The sequence below is a fragment of the Nakaseomyces bracarensis genome, assembly GCF_045282275.1.
Source record: "Nakaseomyces bracarensis strain CBM3 chromosome Unknown Scaff12_0, whole genome shotgun sequence".
NCBI lineage: Eukaryota > Fungi > Ascomycota > Saccharomycetes > Saccharomycetales > Saccharomycetaceae > Nakaseomyces > Nakaseomyces bracarensis.
Window position 1 is genome coordinate 308,870 of NW_027263958.1, and position 21,937 is coordinate 330,806.

Consider the following 21,937-nt stretch of genomic DNA (forward strand, 5'->3'; position numbering starts at 1 on the left):
TAGCTTTTCGAACATTATATAATTTGAACGGACTGAGAAAAAATATCATTACTCAGAAACTAGAAGTTCCCTATTAACAACTGCAGCGCTTTGTGTTTTATTTTCTCGTTTGTAAATACCTACTAATTGCTTTGCCAACTCAAACATATTGTTCCTTAAAGAAATGACTATGAATTGCGCATTTTTAGTTCTTTCTTTGATATAATTAGCTACAATGGAAACATTTCTGAAGTCGAGAGCCGCATCTATTTCATCCATGACGTACAAAGGAGTGGGTTTATATTTATGCAAGGCAAATACCAAAGCTAATGAACTTAAAGTTTTTTCACCACCTGAAAGGTTACTAATATTCCTCCAACTTTTCTTTGGAGGCATTACGCTAAAAGTAACACCTTCAGAGAAAGGATCAAGACTGTCAACAAGTTCGAGCTCGGCATTGCCTCCTAAGGTAATCATTTGATACATTTCTTTTAATGTCATTGAAATTATATTAAATCCCTCCATAAACTCATTATATCTCCTAGCTTTTAAGGACTCAAGTTTATCTTTTACTGCATCACGTTCCTTAACAACATCATTTAATTCTGATTTTCTTTTCTTGTACTCCAGTAGCCTCAAAGCATACTCTTCTAATATATCAATATTTGCATTTGAATTGCTGACAAAATCCTCTAGCTGTCCAATGTTTATTTCTAGCTGCTCGATATCAAGTGACTGTAAGCTTTGAGGGGATAACCTTGGAATTCCTGGGGCTATAAAAGTATCTTGGAGATCAATATCCATTTTATCATATTTCTCGTCATTATTTCTAGTGTCTTCCTTCGAAATGTTATTATCCATCTTTCTATCACTTGTTGCTGCAATAATTGTATCTTTATCTTCCATTATTTCATCTGGATTAGAAATGATAGGAGCATGATTGTTTTGTTCAGTACTAATGGACTCATTGTCATTTTCCTCAATAGATGATAACAATTGTGTCACATTTCTAATTTCAAGGCTACACATTTTTTGGTTTACCTTGTCAATATCCCGCTTAATATGTTCTTCTAAGCTACAAATTTTTTCCAGTTTATTTTTGATATCTACAGAAGCTGCCTTGTTAGAATTTTGTTCTGCCTCAATTGAGTTCTTTTCCTGCTCAACTTGTTCAAGTTGTTCCTCTTTTACTGATTTTAAACTGGTAATTTCTGTAATCTCATTTACTATATCTTGTAGCTCTGAATTGATTTTCTCAAATTCATTTTTTGATCTTTCCAAGTTTATTGATCTATTTTCTGATTCCTTTATTATTTCTTCTACTTCTTTTTTCAATTTTCTCATTAGTGATTCTTTTTTCAATTTTTGTGATTTTGTTTTCTTCAGAAGTTTGGTATTGTCTTCTATTTTTCTAGAAATATCAGATACTAGATTGTTCTGATTTTGAAGTTCTTCACCTCCTATCTCCATAATTTTATTTTTTAGTTCCACAATCTTTATTTTCGTTGCTTTTGTCTGTCCTTCAATTGTTTTATACTCAGCTTTGAGACTATCCAACTTACTCTCTAATATTTCTACTGCATCATCGTTTTTCGAGTTATTAGTCTGTTTTTCAATCAGTTCTTTGAGCGATCTTTTTCTGATACTAATATCATTTTGCATAGTATCTATATCCATTTCTCTTTTAGTAATCTCAATATCTATTTCAGGATTTCTATCTTTTAAGCGACGTAATTCCTCTTCCATTTCATGGTATGCCTCTAAAGCATTTTTATAGTGTTTATCTTTATTGTGTAATTCATTTTCAACTGCAGCTACTTCTTCAGATGAATAGAAAGTATCCGAGAGGTTATTTGCATTTTTTAATTTCATAAGACCCCTTGAAACCGTCTTACCACCACCTGTCATTGTACCTGAAATATCTATTAGCTTTCCATCCAACGTTACAACTCTGAATCTTTGCTTTCCATAAGCAACCCTGTTTGCCTGAGCCATATTTTCAGAAACTAAAGTATCTCTCAATACACTATAAAAAGCATTTAAAAATTTGGGATCCTTTACTTTAATCAAATCAAATAAACGGGGAACATTCTCTGGTGTGTATATATTTTTCAGGTTAAACTGTCTCAATTTATCCAATAATATAAACCTGGCGTACCCCAAATTGTTTTTACGCAGATATTCAATACATTTTTGCCCAGTCTCTACTGTCTCTACTACCAAATCATCTAATCGAGGACAAGCAGTTGAGATTGCAATATCATATTTTTCGTCAATTATGGCCAAATCACCTAAACGGCCATGGAAACCATCCAATCTTCCAGATTTTTGCATTCTGGTTAATGCTGCGAGAACTTTATTCTTATTTTCTGTCACTGATAAAGAAGATCTCATTTCTAATGCCTTTTGACGTAATGATTCAACCTTTTGCTTAATAATACCTAACGATTGCTGCGCTTTCTCGCATTCAGATTCACCAATGTTAATTTCCTTTATAGTTTTTGATTTTTGGTCACGTAAGGATGTGATTTTTTCCTCCGTTATTTTACAATTCTCCTCTGCTTCATTTATATCTTTTCGTAGTACCTCAATTTCGTCAAGTATTTTGTTTCTATTTTCTTGAACCATAGAGATCTCTGATTCAACAACCTTTATTTCTTTTTTCTTTTGTTGCAGCTGTGTATTCCATGGCATTAATTCTTTTTCATGGTTTGTTATTTCATTAGAATATTTCTCAGTTTTTTCTCTTAACTTAAGTTTTATATCCTCAAGTTTTTGCTTTTCTAAACCATATTGCTTAGAAATCTCTTCTAATTCACAAGATAATTCTTCTTGCTGTATCGCTAGTTTTTCTATTTCATTTGTATTAGTTTTTATAGCTTGATTTAGTTCATCTGCCTTATTGTTATTTTCATCCTTTTTCTTATTTAGATCGTTTATTAACTCCTCTGTACCTACTTTTTGAGTTTCCAATTTCCTTCTTTTTGTTTGTAATGTTTTCTCTTCAACAGTAATTGTCTTCAATTCTGACTTTAATGAATCAATAGTACCATTGATTACAAATATTTGATTACTTGTTTTTTCAAACTGTTCATTTTGATCGGCCAGTTTACCTGAAAGTTCTGTCTTTTTCTCCAAAGTATTGGTTAGTTTCAAGTTATGTTGACTTAATTGAAGCTGATATAATTTTGATTTTTCTAGGACCAACTGTTTTTCTTTTGATAGAAAGTCTAATGCAGATTCTTTTCCTGATTCAAGAGATTCTTTTTCTCTATCAACAATATTGAATCTGTTCTCTTTTTCTAGGCATAAGTCGTTTAATGCCTCAATTTCAATTGAAAGTTTTTCAAGTTCTTCTTTATATTTCGATGTTCCTATAATATCTTCCAAATATTCCAACAAACCATCATCGTTTTCTTTTTCCGCTTTTGCTTTCATTTGTGATATATTTTCAACTTCACCTTGAAGAATTAAAAATCTTTTATGATCAAGATCAATGCCCTCTTTTCTTAATAGAGTCGTAACTTCCGTATAGTTACTCTCTTTATTATTAATGTAATATTTTGATGCATTATTTTTGAATGCTTTTCTAGTGATAACAAGATCGCCCTTTTCCTCGTCTATTATAGCATTAGCGTCATTTTGGTCAATAGCCCACTTGAAATGCACTTCAACACTACAGGATTTCAAATCGGGAAACATTTCAGACTTATGGATAAGGTCCGATAGCCTATCTTGTCTCATTTTGCTTGCTCTAAATCCAAAAACAAATAACATTGAGTCAATGACATTAGATTTACCCGAACCATTAGGACCCACTACCGCGGAAAAACTAGTATGGAAAGGTCCTACTACCTGTCTTCCTGCATATGATTTGAAATCCTGGAGTACCAGTTGATGTATAAATAATCGTTCCTTCTTCAATTCCAACTTCTTACTATCATACAGCTTTTGTAGTTCTATCCTTGAGTTTTTCACTGGAGATAGTTCAATCAGTTTTAATCTTCTTGTCGGAGATCTTCCTGGCGATCGTGGTGGAGATTGTGAGTAAGATTTAAATTCTCTTCCCCTGGAACTAGGTTTATCAATTTCTGGAGGCAATAATGTCGGTATTACGAGATTTGATGATCCCGTGACAGGTTGGGAAAAGAATCTGTTTTCCGTAGAGCCCAGTAGCTTACGCGGTGTCCGAGTATTATTAGGACTGTCTACTCTATTATTGTTACCAGTAGGAGTGATTGTGAGATTATCTTCTGTTCCATCATCGGTCACCTTTTGACGTTTGCTCAATGGCTTACCTGACATTTTGAGTAATTTCTTTTTTTATAATTTTCTCTAGTTCACCTAAATTTTTATCAATAATCTCAACAATAATAAATAAACAACACTTATGATTGCCTGAATCAACTTATTTTGCTAAAGAGAAGAGCAACCCAAAAATAGTGCAAATTTTTGGAAGAAAAATTGAAGCAATTTAGCAATTATCAACTTATCTCTAAGCAGTGATGGAAATTTAAGTAATTGGGCCATAATAGGGTATTATTCAATAAAAAAGTTTCTTTTGCATACTCATATTTTAAATGGGCCTCACCATAATAAAAACAAACAACAAACAAACAAACAAGAGAGAAACAATCACGTGAGTAGATCAAAAATACGTCTCTCATGATATACAACGTGCGGTTCGTATACTACTATATTATATGTATGATTGATTATGTTTTGTACTTTTCGACATTCGATGAGGTTGATGAGGTACATTGGGTATAGATTTACTAAATTTATAAGTAGACCATTTGAGTTAACATATCTAAAATATCACTGGATGACTTGTACAGAACATCATTGCTTTAGTGTTTACGTGGACGTTATATTTGCAATTGCAAAGAAATAAAAAAAGTGCTTAGTGAAGACTCTACTATAATCTATTAATATATTAATCAGATTAAGATTACAATCAGTAACGAATTGATCATACTGATTTAAAAATATTGATAAGAGTTATAAAACACAATAATATACAATATGTCAGAAGAAAGACCAATAGTTATAGACAATGGTTCCTATAAGTTAAAGTTCGGTTTTGCAGGACAACCTCAGCCTTACGTGGCGATGAATTCGCTTGCAAAGGATAAATATGGTGTAACGCATTTATCAAATCAGGTAAACAATATAAAGGATATATCATCAATAACTTTTAGGAGACCGCATGAACTTGGTCAACTAACATCCTGGGAGCTGGAAAGTTGTATATGGGATTACTGTTTGTACAACCCTGAGGAATTCACTGGAATAGACCTCCAAAACCTTCAAACTAAACATCTAGTTGTCTCAGAAACATGTATGACTTTACCAGAACTAAGTAAAAACTCAGATCAGGTTTTTTTTGAAGAGTATGAAGTTGATTCCTTATACAAGGCGCCAGTAGCTTCTTTTATGCCATTTCAAAAGGATCCAAAGGATGTAGAAATAATATCCGGGAAGGATGATTCTACTTATCTCTCAAACATCACGGATGATAATCAAGAGTACAATGATTTTAGCCTTGTAATTGACTCTGGGTTTAATTGTACATGGGTCATTCCTCTAATCAAGGGTGTTCCATTTTATAAAGCCGTTAAGAAGCTCGATATTGGTGGTAGGTTTTTGAATGGCCTGTTAAAGGAGACAATATCATTCAGGCATTACAATGTGATGGATGAGACCATACTGGTTAACAATATCAAAGAAAAGTGTCTCTTTGTGGATCCTGTTTCATATTTTAAGGCATTTAACAGAAAGGAAGAAGACACTATTGACTACGTACTTCCAGATTTTCAGACTAGTTTTCAAGGTTATGTAAGAGACCCAAAAATTCCATTACCTGAGAATTCCCAGGTATTGACATTGAAAGACGAGAGATTCTCTGTACCCGAGGTGTTCTTCCACCCGGAAATTACGCAATTACTAAAACCTGGATTAATCGAGACCATATTGGAGAGTATTCATATGCTTCCCGAGGTTCTGAAGCCTATCATGGCGAGCAATATTGTATGTACAGGGGGTAACTTCAATTTACCAGGATTTGCGAATAGGTTAGTATCAGAATTACAAAGGCAACTACCCACAGATTGGATATGCAGAGCCAAAATACCGATATCGAGTGATAAATCACTCTATGGTTGGAAAGCTATGTCTGAATTCTCACAAACTGAATCTTACAAAAACGTTAGAGTGACGAAAGAAGAGTATTTCGAATACGGACTTGATTGGTCCACAAGAGAAAGATTTGGTTATCAAAATTGGATATGAAACATCTTGTTTGAACCTTAAAAAGATATTGGGATTAGATTGAGATGACGAAAAAGATGTATTAATTAGGGTCTTAATGGAACCACTTTTTTTTCTTCTTCCTCTTCTTTGTTTTTCATTTTCTTTTCTATCTAAAACTTCTTTTATTAATACTATATTCAATTTACTTGCTGTGCGATTACGGACACTACCTAGAATTGAAGATAAGAAAAGAAACGGCTAAAAAAAAAACTATAATTTAAACTACTATGCGGACCCTTATGTCAAGGTAAATCATTAATGGTAAATCACATATATTTTACAAGAGTATTCTCACACCACACTACTTACTTCTCCTAATCGGGAATTAAGTGAGTTGCAGATCATTAATCATGTGATTATAATTGCTGCTCCCGTATAACATTACCAAGTGAATAAAGAATAAAAACCGTTGCTTTTCTTTCTTTCTTTTTTTTTTAATTTCGGTTATTTACGAATTTCCGTTTTTGGCGTTTTCCGTTCTGAAGAAAAACAAAGAAGGGAAAAAAAATATTCGAGAAGTGCCCATTTGGCATGAAACCCAATGAACACGAAATTTGGGTGATGAGCATGAAAAGTCATTTGATTAATAAAAAGAGCTTGCTTTTAATTTAAAGAACTTTTAATTACTTTTAAGAAAGCTATTAAAATGAATTGAAAGGAATATTTTTTGATAAAAAAAGGAAAATCTTTTTATTTGAAATATAAACCTTAAGAAATCAGGCTACAATCAGAAGTATATTTCTTTTTTTATTGATAAAGGGTTTTACAATTTGGAAAGTCTTACAAAATAGAATAAAAAAAAATAGAATATTTATAATCAAAGTGTTTGGCCTTGACTTTAAATACAGAACTAATTGAAGTTAAAACTTAAAAATTAAAAAACAAAAAAGAGATAAAATTAAGAATAAGTATAAAAAAAAACCAATTTGAAACGAAAAAACGATTTCAAAAAGAAATATGAGGAGGATAATTTTTACGTGGATATTAGTCTTTCATATAGTTATAGCGAGTGAGTTAGAAAATCTTCGAAAGCTTTTAGATGCTACAGATGTTATAGTACCGACATTAGAACCACCTGGGACTGCATCCGAGTTGTTTCAGTTATTAGGCAACGTTAGTTCGTTTGATTTTTACACAACTTATGGGCAACAAAATTTCACAGAGCCTAACGTTAACCTAACAACTAATAGGTTGATATATTATTCCAATGACACTTATTTAAAACTAGGTGATGTTGACGATAATACTAACATTACACATATAACGCCATTCGGGTCAGACTCTTTCATTCTGAGTGGTGATGGTGAATACTCGAACTTGAATCTGCGACAACAATTGCTCTACAATCTTTCAGACTTGTCAGTGAAGGCACTCTTCAATTATGAATTGGGTGTTGTCAATGATATATTGGTTGATAACGATTTAGTTTATTTTGGAGGTAATTTTCAAGTGGATGTGGAATCTAATACAGGGCATAGTGCTGTGATATGGAATTCTATCTCAAATTCTAGTTTACTTTTGCCTTTCTTGGGATTTGGAAATGGGTCATTTATTAACACCATTATTAAACTGAAAAACGAGAATATTCTATTTACAGGTAACTTTTCAACGTTTGATAATTCTTCATACTTGCTACAAACTAATACATCTCAGAATTACTCAGAAAATATAGAAAATATAGAGGTAGGACAACAGATATCTTTGAAGAAGGCTACATGGTCTGCAACTTCCAACTTCGATGCTAGCCAATTTATTTGTCCTAATCCGGATAAAGAGGCTTGGTTCAATGAAGGAATTTCAGGCACACTAACTTGTAATTTCCCAAATACTTTGACTCTGTCCAAAATACGAATCTATAACTCACCCATTTCTGATAACGAGATATCATTGTTTAGGCTACTATCTCTACCAAGTAATGGTATCATGAATTTGACATATTTGGATCCTATAACGCATGAGCTACAATCTTGTACCGAGTTTTGTCCTCTTTACACGAGAAATACGTTGCAGCAGGCTAGCAAAAATGCTACTTCAGAAAGTGATTTTATACGCTTCATTAATAACAATAGCACCAATATTAAATGGACATCAGAATATCAAGAATTTTCGTTTGTAAATCAAGTTCCTATTAATTCATTACAATTTGTTGCTGAAAACTCATATTTCAATAACGTTGGTCTTTCTGGTTTCCAGTTGTACCAAGAATCTTTTCCCATCTTCCCAAATAATTCGTTCAATGAACCCAACTGTCAATCATATGTTGGTACCAATTCCTATTCTTCTATCTTAAGCGGAAGCTTCTCTACTTTGGTAAATGATAACAGTTATTTGGTTTCTACCTATATTCCAAACCAAGATCCTAAGCCAAAATTTTCTTATTTTGTGGATATTGTTGTACCTGGCGATTATGTCATTAATTTAGTTACACCTGGATGTTCTAAAGATAATACTTGCGCCACAAGAGGTATAGTAAATGTAACAGTTACAGATAAGGAAAGCGGCGGAGTATTAAATTCGTTGCTTATTTACCAGAATAATAATGATCTCAAATATGATCAGATATTTTCAGGAAACCTAGAAAACTCTGTTAACGTATATGTGGAATATTCATCAGGATTACAAACCTCTACAACTACTACAACATTCGTTGCTGGCACCGTGGAAGTTGTTAGAACGTCAATCCAAGATGGTTATATTTCTGAACAGCTAACTAACAGCAATAATATTACTTTAAATGGCATATTCGAGTATTCCCCTTCCAATGCTTCTGATTTTTATTCTGGCTCAGATTCAAAGTTTGTTGTCTATAGCTCTTCTTTAGTTACTTTTGGTAATCGGAAATTCAGTTCTAGAAACTCCATTTTTGCTGCTGAACAGAATGACACAATATTTCTAGCCGGTTCTAATGGGATTTTGTCAGGAGTGTATGATAACTCAAATTTTGTTGGAGACCAGGAGTATCCAGTTACTGGTGAGATAAGGAATATACTTACTACGGCGAATGGGGTTATTATATATGGTGATTTGCATTATTCTGATAATAATTTTGAATCCTTAATCATTAGTGACACTGTTTCTATTCCGGCTTATAATAATATCTCTGATATTAATCAAATTCTTAATATCTCGATATCTGATCAGAATTTGATAGTCATAAACGACAATATATTTTTTGATCAAAACTCAAGAATGCAGTATAGTAGCAATGATACCGATTTAGTTAGAGTCAAATCAGCAGGACAAAATAACTATCAAGATTTATTGATTTTCGGTCAACTAATAGTAAATTCCACTACTGTTAATAATACGTCTGTGAATGTTTTCGAAAATGCAACAGTCAATGTGTTTAGTTTGTCAGGTTCAGGAAAAATATATGCGGGGCTGTACTTGAATGATTCATCGTCGATCTACGCAAATGAACTAAACTCGAAATACACTCTGGATCTATCAAACGGGGGAAGTTTACCATGGTCATATCCTTCGAAGATTTCACCTATGTTATATAATAATAATCAAAAACTTCTTGTAGCAACTGTTTTCAATGGAACTGGAATTGATTTGCAATTATTTGATTTAGAAGAATTTCAGCAATTGGCTAGCGTTAAGATCGGAAATACGGAGGTTATCAGCTCTGTATTAAATTTTGAACAAAATTCAACCTTACTGATTGGTGGTGATTATTCGGTACAAAGTCAGAATTGCACAGGTCTGTGTCTATTTAACTATACTGATAGTAGTTGGATGCCTTTCCAGAATGGATCTATTGCGGGTACTATAACAGATATGACTGTATATGATAACACAAGTATTGTCATTGCTGGTAATATTACTGTTAACTCTTCTAACCATATAAACATACTAGAAATTGACATGAAAAACCAGAAATATACATCAATGCTTTCAAACAGCACTTTGAATTTAGCAAACATTGTAGTAACCAGTAGCGGTAGTATTGTCGCTTGGAACAAAGATGTAGGTGCATATTATAACAATTCGAAATGGACCACGTTGCCTATATCTGAACTAAGTTCTTCGGCAGAAATTGAAAATATAGAAGTACTCGCGTCAAATTCCACAAATGATGATGTTCTTTTACTTGTTGGGCAATTTAACACTACCAAATATGGTGTTTTGACTGGTTTATTATATGATTTTGATGAGTGGTATCCATACTTCACAATTAATAATGCTATCGTTTCTGCATTCCCCTCCGTATTTACCAACAGTGATATTTCAAAGTTCACCAATACTAATATGTCTCTTCCAAACCGTGCATTCTCTGTATCATCCTCTTCCACAACAAGGCCTACTAGTCATCCAACAAGTACAGACATAGCTGGTCATGGAAAACAAAAAGAAAGCCATTACAGAATCGAGAGAGGTCTTATTGTACTAATCAGTTTGGCTTTGTCTCTTGCTACTCTCATAGTTTTGGGTATATTTGCCGCTATTTTAGCACTATCAATGAAACCTAGACCAAATCTTGATGCCAAAGTAATTACGTCAAGTCAAACAGATAATATGGCTGGTAGTGGTATACCAGCTGAAAAATTGTTAAGCGTTCTTTGAGCTGTGCTTTTTTGAACACTTTATCATACAAATGACTTCAATTCTTTATTTTAGATAAATAGTATGTATTGTATTTCTAAAATAGTTGTAACATTACATTTAATGTATAATGAGTCCTGTTTTTGTTTTTAACTTTTGTTACTATTTTTTTTTAACCTTTATAGTGAAACACAAAATCAATATACAAATATACAGAAGGATGTAAATGGAAGAAATAGTTCTTATTAAGTTGTCTTTATCGAAGTACTATTCTTTTAAGTTTAATCGAGTTCCTTAAAATCTAAAAAAAAAGTAATAAAAATTCTATAGACTGAATTAAATAATGTATATGATAGATGAAAACGAAAAATATAAATGCTCAGTTGATCTGACAAATGTGAATGGAATTAAAAGTGATATAGGAAAGCACAGATTGACCACTCTTCAAGATATCAACCAGAATAAATTACAAGGAAAATCTAGAACTACATTAGTAAACATTAAAAACAGTAGTCCTGGAAAAAAATATGGGAAACAATTTAATTTAGAATCGGATATTATACTTCCCAGTGACTTTGAGCCACCTTCTCCGTCATTAAGTAAAACATTAACATATTCCAACACAAAAGAAAAGAACATTATAATGGTTGGTAATGAACCTCTTTTTCTGACCATAGAATCACCCAAATTAGATATTGATATCCCGCCATTTTATAAGAGATATGAGTACGATAATCGCATTGCCGAACTAGGAGATATTGATGCACTTAACATTGCTCTCTGTAGAGAAATGAAAGGTGAAATAATGTTTGAATCAGAACTTGAATATATAGAAAAAAAAACTATACTAATAAAGTGGTATGACTATATACTCTTTTATGGTTTGGGAATTGATAGAATTGGGTACTTTGAACTTGATTATAAGAGAAATGAATTCTTAAATGCTCCATGGTCTTATTATACGAAAAATAGAATTCAAAATGAGTACCAGGAAGAATGTTCAAGCTCCACCAATACTAACTTATCATATTCTAAGGATTCTGAAATAAACTATACTTCAAATAGAGGTGGTACTAGTCAAAGAAGTCGTTTTTCTTCCCTTAGAGAGCTTTTTTCTTGGGTATAAGTACCACTACAACAATTGGCTTCATTGTAAAATATATTAGTCGTCCTTATTAGTTCTCTAATTTTGTTATATATTACATTTATCAGAAATATAATCAATTTTTTATTTTTATGGGACATGAAATCCAATTAATTCTGAAAAAAGAGTAGCTCCTCCATACTAGCAACTTTTCTTAACTATATAGAAAAAGAGTATACGTTTATTTATTTACTCGGTAGAATCTGTGATACCACTTTCACCAATAACATAAACACATTCCCTTTCTGGCATATCAGGAGAGTCCTGTAATTTTGCAACACGCTCCTCTCCCCTACCTTTTCTTAATAGAATTCTTGTTGCTGACGCATGGGCCAACACATGTCCACCAACTGGTTTTCTTCCATCTGCAGCAGCAAATAAGGCCGATGCTCCAGGATCTGACTGTACTTGATTAGTCATAAACACAGCAACATTGAATTCTTCTGCCAATCTATTCAGCTTGGATAAATGTTGGTTTAATTTCTGCTGCCGTTCATTTAGTTCTCCTCTACCGCAATAATCGACTCGGAAATTGGCCATGATAGAGTCAACAATGATAAGAACATAGTTTTCAGAGCTCAATTCTTCACCAAGTTGCTCGACCAATTCCATTTGGTGTTCGCTGTTTAACGCCCTAGCATATGATATATTCTGTAAACATGAGTCGGGGTCTAGTTCGTATCTCTCTGCAATCTGTCTTACTCTTTCGGGCCTGAAGGTCCCCTCCGTATCAATATAAGCAATTTTTCCTTCTCCACCGCCCATATTTTGTGGTAGCTGAGCAGTCACACAGAGTGTATGCGCTAACTGTGTTTTGCCGCAACGGAACTCGCCAAACACCTCAGTTATGCTCATAGACATCACACCACCTCCCAGAATGCTATCTAGCTGTTTAGATCCTGTGGATAAGCTCAAAACCTTTTGACGTATATCCAGTTGTGCGGTTGCTGTTATGAAACCAACCTTAATCAATTTGTTAGCAGCTTCTTTTATCTTTTCTACCTTAATTTCACTCAAGCCTTTAATCTTCACCAAGTTCCTTCTAGTTGTTGAAAGAACAGTGTTGACTGTGAAAATACCGGCCCCCTTCAGCTTTTGAATATCTGAGGCATTGATCCCAGAATTTTGTAATTCGTCAATTCCTATAATGTTGATAATCCGATGTTCCTCCAACTCAGTGACACTAGTACCCATAACTGATAACCTCCGGTAAAGTACGACTCAATGGTTTATTATATCCATCGTAATTTAGGCAATAGATCTTTTTAGTTTTAATCTCAATAAGCATAGATCTCTATTATTTAAGTTTTTCTTTTCGATATAACCGCCAAAGTGATAAATCGTTTTATACGCGAGCACATGATATACACATCACATACGACGATTCATATAATTAATGGATATATTTGAAAGGAATAAATATTATTAAATAATAAGAATTATTGATAATTGATTTAAATACAGTTTTTATTCTATTGTTTTATTATTGGGGAGTTCCTTTATTGTTGTTGTTTTTTAATATTTTGATAATTGACATGAATATAAGAGACGACGCATCAATGACTTTACAAACATGACACTTGTATATAGAAACCAAATAACTGTTAGAGAAATGAGAATATTAAACATTGTTTTTTTTTTTTACATTGTGTGCTATTATAACCATGATTTTACTTTTTTCTTGATTTTTCCTGTATTTCTTCTTATTATTTTAGTTTTATTTACTTCAGGATAATAAGAATTTGAAAAGGAAAATATATTAGGTTAAAAACTTTCAAAAATAACTTTTCAGTCATAGTTCTACAATTTGTTGTAGAGTTTTATATTTCTTAAGATTTTCACCATTGATATCAACAAGTTTAGTTTCTGACCAAGAAATCATTCTTAGTGAAATCCCAAGTGTCCTCAGGAATTCTACCTCTCAAAATTGGAGTTTCAGTACCCTTAACATAGACATCTTCAAACAAGATGGATAGCTTAGCCTCAGGTGGAGCGGATTTGTCGGCCATTTCGACTTGTTCATCGACATACTTTCTGGCAGACTTATCATAAGCCTTAATTTCATCTTCTGTAGCGATACCTAGTTCCAACAAGTGCATCTTTAGACCGGCAATTGGGTCATTCTTAGATCTCATGTGTTGGATTTCGTCTCTGGTTCTATAAGTGGTACCTGGGTCGGACATGGAGTGACCACCGTATCTGTAAGTTTCATATTCCAAAACCAATGGACCCTTACCGGATAGACACCAGTCCTTAGCGAACTTAGAGGCCTGGTAGACAGCTAGGATATCCATACCATTGACCTTCAAACCTGGGATATATTGACCACGCTTGAAGTATTCGGTCATGGCGGATGATCTAGCGGCAGCAGTACCCATACCATACTTGTTGTTTTCACAGCAGAATACGACTGGCAAGTTCCACAATTTAGCCATGTTGAAGGATTCAAAAACTTGACCTTGATTAGAAGCACCATCACCATACAAAGTGAAAGAACAAGCATCCTCGTTCTTGTATTGATGAGCAAAGGCTAAACCAGCGCCCAATGGAACTTGAGCACCGACAATACCGTTACCACCATAGAAGCTTGGGGCGAACAAGTGCATAGAACCACCTTTACCGAAGGAAACACCGGATCTCTTACCCATTAGCTCAGCAAGCACAGCCTGCACAGAAGCACCTCTCATATAGGTGAAACCATGACATCTGTAAGAAGTGATCACGGAGTCACGCTTAGTGATGGCATTCTCCACACCAACAGCAATAGCCTCCTGACCAACAGACAAGTGACAGAAACCTCTAATCTTCTTGGCCTTATACAAAGCATCACACGCCATCTCCATTCTCCTGATGATAACCATATCCTTGAACATCTGCAACAATGTACCCTTGGTGGTAGAGTAAGTCAAGCTTGGTGGCTCCAACATGTACCCTTCAAACGAAGTGTTTGGTAAAGAAATCTCAACAGAATCACCCTCATCTGGCACATTCTCAGTCTTCCCCTTAGCACTAGCAAACCCACGACTCACAGTAAAGGCCCCTCTAGACACAATTGGTCTCCCAGCAACCCTAGACAACATCATCCTTGTTTCTTTTGGCAAGTATTCTATGTTATTCTTTTCCTTTCAGCTTTCAACCTTTTAATATAGAAACCAATTGATGAAAGAACTTACAAAAACTTCCTTAGCATTTCCCCCCATCTCTATCACCCCTCTTCTCAACGAGTAATCTTCCTCGGTTTTTTCCTCCCCCCATCACCCTTTCACTTGCGACCGCGAGTGCCCGGGGTGAAGACAGCAAGGAAAACAAAGAGGTACTGTTTTACGGTAAGAATCATGTGCTCACATAATATTATTATTAACACTATACATCATTCATTTCATGTACTATAGTACTTTCAAGGTGAAGTAGTGGATGTGTGTGTTAAGGAACTGTTAACAAGGATTCGATCGAATACTTGCCCATCACATGCGTTTCGTATACTATTACTAACGGCCATAATCGTATTATAGTTATTATATATATATATTACTATATGTTTCATTAATGTAATTTAATATATAACTTACTGGCGAGGGTTGTTATAATTATATAAAATAGTGAAGATAAATTTCCTTGTTATATATATACTAATATTTATTTTTCTTTTTTTTCTAATAAACATTTAAAAAAAAATAATGGTAATAGTTATTCAAATGGTTAACTTGCTTCATTTTACTATAGACAACTTTCTTATTCTTCTTCTCCTGATCCTACTTATGTTAAATTTTCAACACATTGTGATATCGAACTAATAAAACAAGACGATAAATAAAATGGGAGGTGGAAAGTCTTGATTTGTTCGTGTAATATATATATATTTTTTTTATTTTCTTTCTTTGCAAATCTATCACCTCTTCTTTATTGATTTATCTTTATATTTTATCTTTTTTGTTTATAAAAAAAAATGAATTAGTAATGATAAAGGATACCTAAGATAGAAAGATTAGAAATAAAAAAAAAATAAATAAATATCAAGGAAAACAGTTAATTCCATTTCATTATGTTATTATATTAAAGTGATAAAGAAGAAAGGGAATAGAAAAAAAAAAGAAATATAATGATAGTTGATTATGGGTTTTGTAATATTCTCATCTTGAATTAATTTTTTTTCTTTTGTTAAAATTTTTGATTATGATTATTTTTGTTCATCGCCTTGTTGTTCCTCTTGGGCTTCAGACATGTCAGAAGTCCATAGAGTCAAGTTATCTCTCAACAATTGCATGATCAAAGTACTATCCTTGTACGATTCCTCGGACAATGTATCCAGTTCGGCAATGGCGTCGTCGAAAGCTTGCTTGGCCAAGTGACAGGCCTTGTCTGGGGAGTTTTGGATTTCGTAGTAGAAAACAGAGAAGTTCAAGGCTAAACCTAGTCTAATTGGGTGAGTTGGTGGCAACTCGGTGGTAGCGATCTCGCTGGCGGTCTTGTAGGCTTCCAAAGAGGCATCAGTGGCCTTGTCTCTCACGTCACCGTTGGAGAACTCAGCCAAATAACGGTGGTAGTCACCCTTCATCTTGTAGTAGAACACCTTGGACTCACCAGAGGTGGCAGATGGAATCAGATGCGAGTCTAACACAGACAGTATGTCATCAGAGATCTTGGTCAACTCAGTCTCGATCTTCCCACGATACGTCCTGATCAAACTCACTTGGTGCTCTGACTTCTCCTTACTCTCCTCCTTTTGCTCAATCGAAGAGATAATCCTCCAGGAAGCACGACGCGCACCAATAACATTCTTATAAGCTACCGACAAAAGATTCCTCTCCTCAACACTCAACTCTTGCCCAGCAGAAGCAACCTGCTTCATAGACTCAACCATCTCCTCATATCTCTCGGCTTGCTCAGCCAACTTGGCCAAATACACTGAATCCTCACGACTAGTCATTGTTATTGTTATCGTATCTATTTATTTAGTTTCTTGTTGTTTCTTTTAAATTCAATTTCTCTCTTTCAACTTCAATTCTCTCTATCTCTTATTTGTATTCATAATGAAAAAAACCCTATTACATTTAATAGAAAAAACTTATTTGCTTAAATAGAATCCCTCCCTTTCCAAATTAACTCCCTTTCCCCTTCCTCTTTCTTTCTCCCCCCCCCCTTTGAACAAAACCCAAAGAAAAAAAAAATAAAAAAAATAAATAAAAAAGCCCTCCAAAACGGAAAAAAAATTTAAAAAAAATGACTTCTGTCCCACTGGTCCTACTTACTTTTCTCTGTACTTCGCTCCTATTTGTCCCTTCTCATGTCCCACTTCCTCGCTAGTGGCCCTAAGTTCCTCTTTTCTTTAAAGGACTTATGTCCTGAGAATAGGACATTTATATCTTACTTAGGAAATAGGGACAATTTTTATTATGTACAAAAAACGTATACGTACGTTTTACTGTAAACTATGTCAATAAATAAACACAGAACACTCCGTGAAGAGAATCCTTCACACACACCTGATTCCTGCTTCCACCCTCCAAGTCACGGGCGCCCCTCTCCTCAATACAAGGAGAGATTGACAGAGAGAGAGAGAGACGCGTAAATAGAAAAAAATAAGAGTTCTTAGATGACCCGGCTGTGGCACGTGCTTTGTCCTATATAAGACTACGAGATTAAAAAAAATTAAAAACGGGGTATAAAAAACACGGAGGGGGGCAAGAGGCGGGGAGGGGGAAGAACGCGGGATTCCTGTAAAAAAAAAACTTAGTGGAATCCCAGGATGTATGGATTTCTTATATCCTCCCAAGTTGGGACAAATTTAAAAAGTAAGTTCCTATTCACCAGCGTGATTCACGTGAGTCATTTGGGATTATAAAATGACTTGGCAGGATTTCAGTATTCTCGTAGGGTAGCATGTATCAGGTGATTATTTTTTAGATAAGTGATGTAGTCTGACCATAGTTGAGAGGTAGTAGTATTTGCCAGGAACTCGGAGCAACCGACGATGATTAGAGAGTTCTTAGCTCTTGTTAGTGCGACGTTCAGTCTTCTTCTGTCGTTGAGGAAACCGATGGTGTTCTTGGTGTTGTTACGGACGCATGAGAAGATGATGACGCTCTTCTCGTGGCCTTGGAACGCGTCGATAGTGGAGACCTGTAGCCCGTTGATGATGCAGATGGTGTTGTTACTTCCCATGCTCTGTTCATTGACACTGAACAGATCCTTTTCCTCACTCTGCTTCTCGATTTGTAGTTTTTCAGGGTTGATGAGCTCGTCTCCTTGGATCCGGGCACTCAGTTGTTCTCTTTGGCCTGCATACGGTGTGATAACACCGATGTCGTGGAGCTCGATCCCGCGCTCGAACTTCAGCATGTGTATTATCTCCATGATCATGTCACACTCGTGCTCGTTGTAGTAACTGACACTGACGACATCACGACGTCTGACACGGTGTAACTGCTCACGGTTGTTGGAGCTCGGTTTGTAATCGTAAAAATACAATGGGTATGCTACATTTGGTAATTGTTTTTGTTCCGGAGAGACACCATCCAACAACGTCTTGTTATAAAACGTGCTTCTAGGAAACTCACTTATAATAGGGTGCATTCTGTACTGTGTATTCAACATGTCAGGGTTCTTATATGTTCCATTCATTAGAATACGCTCGAAAAGTGATAAACTTAATTGTGGGATATCACTGAAACTACTCAATTGCTTATCATCACCGACAAAAACGAATGTCTTAATCCCTGGAAGTGATAGTGGAATCAATGTGGAAACCTCCGATGATTGAGTGGACTCGTCCATGATTACCACCGGAATCTCATTGATGACCTTCAACTCATTGGAACCGGCAGCCACATTAGTAGCAAAGATTATTGTGTACTGATTAATGTAACGATTTACTATACCTTCTCTCTCTTGGAAATACCGTTTCAAGGCATTCTTACTGAATGCACTGGTTTTACCCATAGCAAGATAGCCCATAACTTTTCTCGATTCTTCCGATAAGTTACCATACACGATGTTGTGCAGGCATATTTCTCCCAAGGGATGGTCCATGTTGTATTCTCTTTCTTTAGACTTAGATACTATTCTTAGGATTTTAATATCGGGCCTCTTTTCAATGAATTTCTCAGCAATGTTGTCAATGGCAATATTTGACGCAGCTACACAGAGAATTGGGAATGAATTAAAATGTTCTCTCATTTGTAAAATTATCTCTTCGATTGTAGCAGTTTTACCTGTACCAGGTGGACCCTGTAAAATAGTGACTTTGTTGTTTAATACGTTTTGAATTGCAGTCCTTTGTGAATCATTAAATTGTTCAGAGGTGAATTTAATTCTATTGTTAAAGTGTATTTGTTTGATCGGCTTCTTACCCAATAGCATGTCTATGAAAGTTGGGTTATTAATCCTGGTCATGGCAAAAAGCACCCTTCTAGCTGATGCTGAAACAGGCAAGAATTTATAGTCGTCTGAAGATTTGCCAATAGGCAATGCTAATGAGTTCCAACCAAAAAGTTCAACTAGGAGGGTTATTTGATTGCCTTTCATTGCTGAATCCTTGATAAACGTATACCATTTGGAGCTTTCGTCATTGCTGCAGAAAATCAATGGAGAATTTTTAGGAAATGGCACTTTCTTTAACTTGACATCTAACGGTGTCATAATTCTATCAATTTCCTCATTATTTTTCATATTGATGATAATTACGAAAAGGTTATCATTCGGATTAACTGGCCAACTGACTTTAAAATTTTGAATGAAGTCATTTTCCAGCTTTTGTTCTAAAAAAATAGCATTAGAGAACTCTTGACAGTAATGATTAAGATCATTGAAACTCAACTTAGGTTTATATTTTTGGTATTCATTGTGAACAACACCTTCCTCCAACATTAACTCATTGCCTGAACTTGTTTCGATATTCTTTTTTGTTGATGACAATCCATCTCTTTTTGAAAGATCCTTTAATGTTGATGTATCTTTTGCATTATTATTCTTTTTGTCAAGGTTGGTATCGATTCTCTTTTTCTCAACTTTTTTGTCATTCCTTTTATTATCATCTCTTCTGTCCTTTCTCTTATTCTCATCTTTTTTGATATTTCTCTTATTATCGTCCTTTTTGGCAATTCTCGTTTTATCATTCTGCTTATCATTGTTCGTATTAACTTTGTTGGAATTTACTCCTATGTCTTTAATTCCACCTGTTGTGTTGGCACGGTTATTCTTAGGAGGTTTGCTAGAGTTGTCCAGTTTGCGGTTTAATGTCTTTTTTTCGTCACTTTTGCTATTATTGTATTTGCTCTTATTTCTGTCTTTATTTCTCTCGGTATTGATACTCGTTGAACTAATCTGTTCACCAGATCTTAAAGAGTTTTTATTATTATAATCCTTTGTTGCGGACCTCGATTTATTTGACTCTCTCTGACCGCCCCGAGAAGTTGACCTACTTTCATTAGACGAACTTCTAGTGTTAGGTTTTCTTGTTGCAGAAGAATTCCGGTCTGGTGTCTTTCCTTTGGCAGTTGAGGATATTTTAGAAGTTCCTTTGGTATTACGTGAAGATTCCTTGTGAGTAGTATTTCTATCATTGCTATTCCTACCCAAGTTTCTTTTTCTATCATTTAATGAGTTTTTAGAGCTTTGTGAACTAGTTACCGATTGTGATGGGGCCTTTTTACCAACAAATGTACTCAAGGTTATATTATTAGAACTCTCGATTTTCGTATTGGCAATTCTGTTCAGATTACTAACTTTATTGATTTTCTCTGTAACAGACATCTTTTTTTCAGCGGTATCATCACCATCATCGTTACGTCTTGAAGGTTTCTTGGATTGTTTTCGCCCACCTTTCCCACCTCTTCCAATTTTCCTCTTGAATTTACCTTTCCTGGCAGGAGTCTTCCCTGCATCCTTTATTCCTAATAACACATATAAGAATTGACCAGAGTTCTCCGAAACAAAGGTATTGCTTTGTTTGGGATTCTTCTGTAGACAAGAATCGCAAAGAACTTTACCACTTGGTGCAACATTTAGACGGTCTTCTTTACCGCATGCATCACAGCAACAGTCCCGCACTCTCTGGTATCTATCCCAGAATTTCAGTATTGTACCATTAGATAATGAGTAAAATGTGCTTGGCCTCTCATCTTCAGTATATCCTTTGTTGAAACAACTGTTACACAATAGTCTCATATCATCACCTCCAAACCTTATAATTTTCAACATATGTATATTGGTGTCGCTACATTCTTCGCATGCTAGCTCATCATTATTAGAGGCAATAACCGTCTTATGTCTCACATTGGACAAATGTTTCATAACATTTTCAGCACTATCTGTAAATGAACATGTTTGACAAATGAATGACATATTCTATCAGTTTTTTTTTTTTTTGTTCCTTCAATAGTTTAGTGCTTTTAGTAACAATTGACTGATATTATCATAGAAAACTGCTTTAAACTATACTTAAATCTTACCTTAAAAGTAAATTATATAATACATCGCAGTTGAAATTTTTCAAACATTTGGTTTTCTTAACAGCGTGGTCGGACTTATAAGGTCAATAAAAATCGTCTTTTGCATATTTTTGACACATTCATAAAGTTTAAAAGTAATCTCTATAGTTATGCCAAGGTTTGATTTATATATATAATTTTTGTTTAAGGTTGTTTGGGGTAGGCAATTGATATTAGAAGAGTTGGGTTTGGGATTGGTATCATGTTTCTCTGCTCTTACCATTTTTCGAACTAATAAACACTAATTAGTATATGAGGGCATTAGCCAAATTAAGGTTAGAGAAGTTGAAAACTAGGGTTGATTCTTTCTTACATATATATATCTACTACTTAATAAGAAAACAAGACTATGAACTCTTAATCACATGATTAGTTCTTGTATTCGTATAAGCACATCTTTATATTTAGAAGAGTATTGAATCATATGAAAAGATCTAGGGGTGTGTAAATATGTTAGTATTTATGG

The 21,937-nt window shown here is 34.5% G+C and overlaps 8 protein-coding genes across 8 annotated transcripts; 3 read left to right on the top strand and 5 right to left on the bottom strand.

The window, feature by feature from the left end:
• Positions 1–48: 48 nt before the first annotated feature.
• On the bottom strand, positions 49–4,284 carry SMC4 (condensin subunit SMC4; the record flags this gene model as incomplete). Its single annotated transcript, XM_071053743.1, has 1 exon — positions 49–4,284. The coding sequence occupies one exon, from the start codon at positions 4,282–4,284 to the stop codon at positions 49–51; it is 4,236 nt and encodes a 1,411-aa protein (XP_070910155.1).
• Positions 4,285–5,004: 720 nt separating this feature from the next.
• On the top strand, positions 5,005–6,270 carry ARP6 (Arp6p; the record flags this gene model as incomplete). Its single annotated transcript, XM_071053744.1, has 1 exon — positions 5,005–6,270. One exon carries the CDS (start codon positions 5,005–5,007, stop codon positions 6,268–6,270), a length of 1,266 nt encoding a protein of 421 aa, XP_070910156.1.
• Positions 6,271–7,248: 978 nt separating this feature from the next.
• RAX2 (Rax2p) lies at positions 7,249–10,860 on the top strand (the record flags this gene model as incomplete). Its single annotated transcript, XM_071053745.1, has 1 exon — positions 7,249–10,860. The coding sequence occupies one exon, from the start codon at positions 7,249–7,251 to the stop codon at positions 10,858–10,860; it is 3,612 nt and encodes a 1,203-aa protein (XP_070910157.1).
• A 322-nt stretch (positions 10,861–11,182) lies between these two features.
• On the top strand, positions 11,183–11,965 carry ISC10 (Isc10p; the record flags this gene model as incomplete). The annotated part of the gene is made up of 1 exon (XM_071053746.1): positions 11,183–11,965. One exon carries the CDS (start codon positions 11,183–11,185, stop codon positions 11,963–11,965), a length of 783 nt encoding a protein of 260 aa, XP_070910158.1.
• A 207-nt stretch (positions 11,966–12,172) lies between these two features.
• DMC1 (recombinase DMC1) lies at positions 12,173–13,177 on the bottom strand (the record flags this gene model as incomplete). Its single annotated transcript, XM_071053747.1, has 1 exon — positions 12,173–13,177. One exon carries the CDS (start codon positions 13,175–13,177, stop codon positions 12,173–12,175), a length of 1,005 nt encoding a protein of 334 aa, XP_070910159.1.
• A 665-nt stretch (positions 13,178–13,842) lies between these two features.
• On the bottom strand, positions 13,843–15,066 carry PDA1 (pyruvate dehydrogenase (acetyl-transferring) subunit E1 alpha; the record flags this gene model as incomplete). Its single annotated transcript, XM_071053748.1, has 1 exon — positions 13,843–15,066. The coding sequence occupies one exon, from the start codon at positions 15,064–15,066 to the stop codon at positions 13,843–13,845; it is 1,224 nt and encodes a 407-aa protein (XP_070910160.1).
• A 1,094-nt stretch (positions 15,067–16,160) lies between these two features.
• BMH1 (14-3-3 family protein BMH1) lies at positions 16,161–16,910 on the bottom strand (the record flags this gene model as incomplete). The annotated part of the gene is made up of 1 exon (XM_071053749.1): positions 16,161–16,910. One exon carries the CDS (start codon positions 16,908–16,910, stop codon positions 16,161–16,163), a length of 750 nt encoding a protein of 249 aa, XP_070910161.1.
• A 932-nt stretch (positions 16,911–17,842) lies between these two features.
• On the bottom strand, positions 17,843–21,325 carry ECM32 (RNA helicase; the record flags this gene model as incomplete). Its single annotated transcript, XM_071053750.1, has 1 exon — positions 17,843–21,325. The coding sequence occupies one exon, from the start codon at positions 21,323–21,325 to the stop codon at positions 17,843–17,845; it is 3,483 nt and encodes a 1,160-aa protein (XP_070910162.1).
• Between the last annotated feature and the right edge of the window lie 612 nt (positions 21,326–21,937).